Source organism: Microtus ochrogaster, chromosome 4, assembly GCF_000317375.1.
Source record: "Microtus ochrogaster isolate Prairie Vole_2 chromosome 4, MicOch1.0, whole genome shotgun sequence".
Taxonomy (NCBI): domain Eukaryota; kingdom Metazoa; phylum Chordata; class Mammalia; order Rodentia; family Cricetidae; genus Microtus; species Microtus ochrogaster.
This window is the reverse complement of record NC_022011.1, coordinates 71686089-71692685: the sequence shown is the minus strand read 5'-3', so window position 1 is coordinate 71692685 and position 6597 is coordinate 71686089. Positions and strand designations below refer to the sequence as shown.

General features: G+C 37.9%; 1 protein-coding gene across 3 annotated transcripts in view; it reads left to right on the top strand.

The window, feature by feature from the left end:
- LOC101981607 (lymphocyte antigen 75) overlaps window positions 1-4526 on the top strand; it is a 128904-nt gene extending 124378 nt beyond the window's left edge. For all 3 annotated transcript variants that reach the window (XM_013346085.2, XM_013346084.2, XM_005346448.2), the window contains 2 exons: window positions 515-541; window positions 4039-4526. In XM_013346085.2, the coding sequence (XP_013201539.1) occupies window positions 515-541; window positions 4039-4235 (224 nt within the window). In that variant the 3' untranslated portion in view covers window positions 4236-4526. The remainder of the gene's footprint in view (window positions 1-514; window positions 542-4038) is intronic.
- The last annotated feature ends 2071 nt before the right edge of the window (window positions 4527-6597 follow it).

Below are 6597 nucleotides of genomic sequence, written 5' to 3'. Positions count from 1 at the left end.
CACGCCTTTAATCCCAGCACTCGGGAGGCAGAGGCAGGCGGATCTCTGTGAGTTCGAGGCCAGCCTGGTCTACAAGAGCTAGTGCCAGGACAGGCTCAAATCAGAATCATTTTATTTCTATCATCTACTATTTTTTAATAAAGCTCCTTTATTCTTTTTCCAGCAACCAAGTCAGTATGCATTTTGTCCAGCTTAGGTATTTAATTTCAAAAAATTAAATTTGACATCGGGCAGTGGTGGTGCACACCCTTAATCCCAGCGTTCAGGAGGCAGAATTAGGTGGATCTTTGAGTATGACATCTACAGAGTGAGTTCCAGGACAGCCAGGATACATTGAGAAACCCTGTCTCAAAACAAGGAAAATAAAAAACTATATTTAAAACAGGTAAGATAGATACTTGATGAAGCAGTAAAGATGGAAATATTAACCTCATAGAGTATCCATTTTAAGCAACTGTATATAAAATAAATCTTAAGGCATCCTTAAATGTTTTTCATTTCTTCTGTATTTTAGTTCCATATGACAAGAAATATTTATCAGGTAAGTTAACATTCTGGTCTTAAAATTTTCCATACATTAAAATATATATTTAAATTCTGGTATGTTAAGAGACTACTGTTAATCCATTTAAAAATATTATGTTGGTGCATGCCTTTAATTCCAGTACTTGAGAGGAAGGCAGCTGGAGGCCAGCGTGGTCTATAGAGTGAGTTACAGTAGAGCCTGTCTCGAAAAATAAAAAAGACAGAATAACTATGTAACATAAAAACCTTTTATCAGAATATAGAAAGGTCTAAATAAAGCATCACATTAGGGGCTGGGGTGATGGTCCCGTGGCTAAGGCCATTGGCTGCTCTTCCAGAAATCCCAGGTTTGTCTACCCAGCACAATGATGATTCACGTCCGTCTGTAACTCCAGATCCAGATTTGATCCTGTCTTCTGACCTCCACAGGCATCAGGCATGTGTCATAACACCCATATACATAAAGTAAAAAATTAAATTTAAAAAAGACCTGACATTTAAAGTAACACATACATGAAAGGACCCCCTTTTAACGTTTTTTTCTGTGGAGTTTTTTATGGAAAAGAACTACATACTGTTTAAAGGTTAGACCCCATAGTCGTAAGTACAGTTCATAAAACATGTCTTATGCATTTTTAAAGAGGGGCAAGTATTACATGATTTGAATTCAAAACTATATAAGGCAAGCATGGGACCCATCTACCTTACTGTAGTTTACCCTTACTGGACACCATTCTACCCATTTCTGCAACGTTTTTTAAGTTGGAGAAGTAGGCAACGGGTGGGGGTCGGGCTGAGAGGGGAGTAATGCAAACATGACTTACTTTGCCCTCCTTATTAATAGCTTAGTGATCTTTTTCATTTCCCTTCCTATATATAAACTGGTCTGCATTCCCTGCCAGTATGTAGATATACACTAACCAGTGTGCAACTTGCATGTAATCCTTTCCATATATTTACTATTATGAACAGTGGTTCAATAAACAAATCACCTAGCACAAGTGTATGTTTATCTAGAGACTGCAAAGCTGAAAATGAAATCTGTAACTGATCAGTATTGGTCTTGGTATGGAGTTGTACTATTTTGTATTCCCAGTAGCAATAAGTATCCATGGTGAAAGTTTCAGATTTTCATCAATTAGTAACTTTTAACCTGTACATCATTGGGTATAATAGGGCAATGTACACTCTTAAATGTTATGTGATGTTTATGTATCCACCAGTAGAAGTCTGTCAAGTCACGATAGTTAACATCACCACCACCCATGTTCTCACCCTTCTGTTTAAAGGCCTATGTCACCACCCAACCACTGGGCTCTATTAACACATCAGCTAAACAGCTGTTGCATCATTTCTATACCTGCATATTGCTCGTTGATCACAAGTACTCCGGGCACTCCTATTAGTCACTCTTCCATAACCCCCATCAATACAATATTGTCTGGCTAATTTCACTAAACACTTCCACTCCATCCCAGTGCCTAACAGAAGAGTTCTTCATGAACTTCACTGTGGTCTACAGTTGCTGTTGCTTTTTGTTTTGATGAGACAGCCTGGAACTCAATATAATCAAGCTGGCCATGAACTCACATTGATCCACTTTCCTTTCTTCCTCAGTTACTTTATATATTACTCTGACTTCTTCCACTCTGAAACTTTGCATATACTTATTTTTTCCTACTGCTTAGCTGTGTTAAAACATTTTACTCTTGCTTCCTAATGGTTTAATTTCTACTTTAAAATGAACAGGAATAGAGCAAACTACATTCTCTTTTTCTTGACCAACATTCTTAAATATATCCTCCAAAGTATCTTGTAACACAATAGTTCTGTTAGAAACCATGTCCCGGTTCAGTGGTAAAGCTGGGTCACACTGTCACTAGTGAGGCACTGGGAGCTTGATGTGTTTTATACTTACATGATAGTAGTGCCCATTTCTGATTTTGGTCATTCATGTAGGTGTATAACGAACTTACTGATTTTTCATTTTCCTGATGCCAGGCACTTCTAGGTGTGGTAAGCACATGAAAGTTAGTCTACCCGAGGATGCATGAAAGTATACTATAGAAGAATCAGGTTAGCTGATCACAAAAAATTAAAGTATATTACAGAGGAGACAAAGGCTATCCTAGTGTGTACAACCAAATGCTTGGAGCTTTTGTTATTGCCTATTTAATGGATTTAGGAAACTTGTTTGAATCATGCCCAGAATAAATTGTGCACAGTAGATAATAACTTGAAATTTAGCAGTTTTAAATGATGAACTGTGGCTTTGGCCTCAATGACACTGTAACTGTGGTAAGAAGACGGCACATTTTACCTAGTCAACAGAAAGTCTTGCAACTCACTCACAGGCCACTTGCATAACATGTGAATACAGACATACTGTGTCCCATCAATCTTGGCTGCTGTCCCACAAGTAAATCAAAAGGTATCTCTACACAATCCTAGATTATCATGCTGTTCTTTCAGCCTAAAATGTAGTTTTGCTACATTTCTGTATGTTATCACTAAAATATATATTCCTATGTTATTGTACATCAACACTCAATGTGTTCATGTGGGTAGAGTAAAAAGTCAAACACTTTAAGACTGTAACATTTAAGGTAACTATAAAAATTATTTGAACTAACAATTCATGTCTTGGCTTTTTTTGAGACACAAGTTGACCTCAAACTCTCTGAGAATAATAACCTTAATGTTTTTATGATTTCCTGACCTTAAGACATTTGGCCAGAGCTAGCAAACTCATCTCTATAATCTTTTAGGTCACACTTTAAGAAGCACTAGTTAAAATATAGTGCTTCTTAAAGTAAAAATCCATCTGCAATGAAGTTGTAATTTGGAACCCTTCATTATGTATAACACATCTGCCATCCCAGTTACTAGATGTTAAACTGCATTCTTAGAGAAAGATCAAGTAGGCAACAACTGAAAGGCCGCACACATCTGTAAACCAGGGGATACACACACACGGTACTATATGAAGAGAGACAAAAATGTGGATACTGTAGCTTTTAGTGTTATTTCTGTGAGGCAAATTAGAAATATCAAAGGCAGATAGACCATCAGGCCCCACTAGATCCTCAAGAGAACAGTATGTGTGAATTCCAAAATTTTGAAGGAAGGGAAAAAGAGACTTAAGTCATAGACAATGATACTCAGTAGAGCATAAAACTATAATGCTTTAATTCAAATTATTTAAAACGATTTCACTTTTATTGTGTATACACAAGTGTGCACCATGACATGTACACGGAGGTCAGAGGGCAGCTTGTAGAGGTCAGTTGGCTCCCCTCCACCTTGTGGGCCTAGGGAACAAATTCAGGTTGTCTTACCCACTGAACCATTCTGCCTACCCAGAAGGACCAATCTCTAGTAAAGAACGTGTAACTTTTTTCTAATCAGTTGGGAAACTGTACATGTAAATACATACGATGAAATGACTGCTCCAAATGAAATATTTCCAACTTGTATTCTGACTGCCCGTAATTTTTCTTTTTTCCCTTCTAGATAACCACATTTTAATATCAACTCTGGTGATTGCTGGCACAGTAACTCTGACAGTTTTGGGAGCAATTATTTGGTTCCTCTATAAAAGGAATGCTTGCTCTGGCTTCAGCGTCTTCTCAACCACACTGCAATCGCCTTACAATGACGACTGCGCTTTGGTAGTTGCAGATGATGACTATGCTGTCCAGCTGGACTAAGACTTCAATATTATCAAACCATCGTATCAAATACCCTTAATGATTTCCTGTGCAAGGCTTTGATATAAAAGTTACCACAGATAACTGACGCTTTTTTTCCCTTTATTTTCGTAATATTTTCATGTACTCGCTGTAACAAAATAGTAATGTTTTGGTTCATTTTTTCTTAAAAAGCAGGTTTTAGAAAAGAAACAACTATAGATCTAACTTCAAAGTTTTCTTAGGTAATTTTCATTCGAGTAAATGAAACCTCCGTGTACAATAAAGCTGCTAAAATGCTGGCTCTTATTACTCCGTCCGTTAAGTTCCATTTTATCCTGCAACGACTCTACTTACTGATAGCACCAGAAAGAAGCTGAACAAAGCCTGCCCTTTAATAGTGGTCTCACTGGCTATGGTGACAATGGTGACAATCAATTCCTTTGTTTCTCTCTCTCTCTTTTTTTTTTTTTTTTGGATTTTTCAAGACAGGGTTTCTCTGTAGCTTTTGGTTCCTGTCCTGGAACTAGCTCTTGTAGACCAGGCTGGCCTCGAACTCACAGAGATCCGCCTGCCTCTGCCTCCTGAGTGCTGGGATTAAAGGCGTGCGCCACCACCGCCCGGCTCCTCCTTTGTTTCTCTTAAAGAGGAAGACATTTTACAGATTCTGATACTCCACACTTGTTTATTGTTTTTATAGAACATTTGGGACAAGCAGTATTTAATTATAATCAAATAATTATGTTACAGATTCTTCCAAAGAAAATACAGCCCTAGCTAAGAGGTCATGGAGATAGATGGTGGCCAGCTGGTTTAACCTGTGTGTCTCTTGAGCAAAGATTTCCTAGACCACCCTATCTTTAATTACACAGGGTAGATCCTTCTCCAACACTATGAGGAAATTACATATTTTGATGACACGAAAACCATGCACGCCAGATCTGAGGGAAAACAAGTACAACCCAAGAGGTAATATTCAGTTTTTGGTATCCCTAACATAGTTTTTAAAGAGTCATCATCGGCCGGGCGATGGTGGCCCACGTCTTTAATCCCAGCACTTGGGAGGCAGAGGCAGGCGGATCTCTTTGAGTTTGAGACCAGCCTGGTCTACAGAGCTAGTTCCAGGACAGGCTCCAAAGTCACAGAGAAACCCTGACTCGAAAAACCAAAATAAAATAAAATAAAATAAAGAGTCATCATCAGTATAAAAATAGAAGAAAGCTCAAGTAATTCTGATTTCCTTTAGAAGTTTTATTACTTCAGAGATAGTACTGGAAAATACTTCATCTAATATTACATGTTTTCACTATGAATCAGAAATATGCCTTATCACAATTAGTGACACTACATATTTCAATAACTCTGTTTTTGAGACAGTCTGTATAGCACAAGGTAGTTTCCAATTGGCATCCTACCTGCTAATATCATAGGTATGATGGATTATGGCATCTAATGGCACTCCTAACCACAAACTGGTGATAACTTAGCAAGAGTCATGTGACACTAAAGCAGCAAGTGTTATAGCAGGTCACACTAGCTGTAGCATTCTGTAAAGGATCAACCGTATTGTCAGCTATTCAGAGCGCTAACGGAATATTAGCTGGTTGTTGCCCCCTCCTTTTCTTACTATTCTTTTAAGGACTGATATCAATTCTATTACCTCCTGTAAGCTGATGATAGCCTAAGAATATCCACTTAGCTACTATCTGTATGTGGCTATTTAAGTTAAAATTAAATGCAGTTTAAAATCAGCCACTCAATTATATTAGCTGCATTTTAAGTGTTCAAATCACACATGGCTTGTTATTATCATATGAGAACCCTGTCTCAAAACAAACAAACAAAAGGTGTTTTTTACTTAAGACAATATATTGATAAGAAAGTTTAGAGGGGGCTGGAGAGATGGCTCAAACGTTAAGAGCATTGTCTACTCTTCCAAAGGTCCTGAGTTCAATTCCCAGCAACCACATGGTGGCTCACAACAATCTGTAATAGGGTCTGGTGCCCTCTTCTGGCCTGCAGGCATACACACAGACAGAATATTGTATACATAATAAATAAATAAATACATTTTTTAAGTTTAGAGCGTGTTCAGGGGCTGCAGAGATGGGTCAGGGTTAAGACTATGTGCTCTTTTTGCAGAGGACTTGACTCTCATTATCAGCACTTTCGTGGCAGCCCACAACTGTCTCTAATTACAGTTCTAGGAGATCCAAAACCTACTCTGACTTCTGGAGATAATGCATGGACATGGAGCAGTCATATGTGCAGGCAAAACACTCACACACATAAAATAAAAAAGCTGAGGAACTAGTTTAAAGTCATTGCATGAAACAGTTGAAATTTCTCATTGGAGACCAGTTTAAAAGGAAAAAGTTCAAAC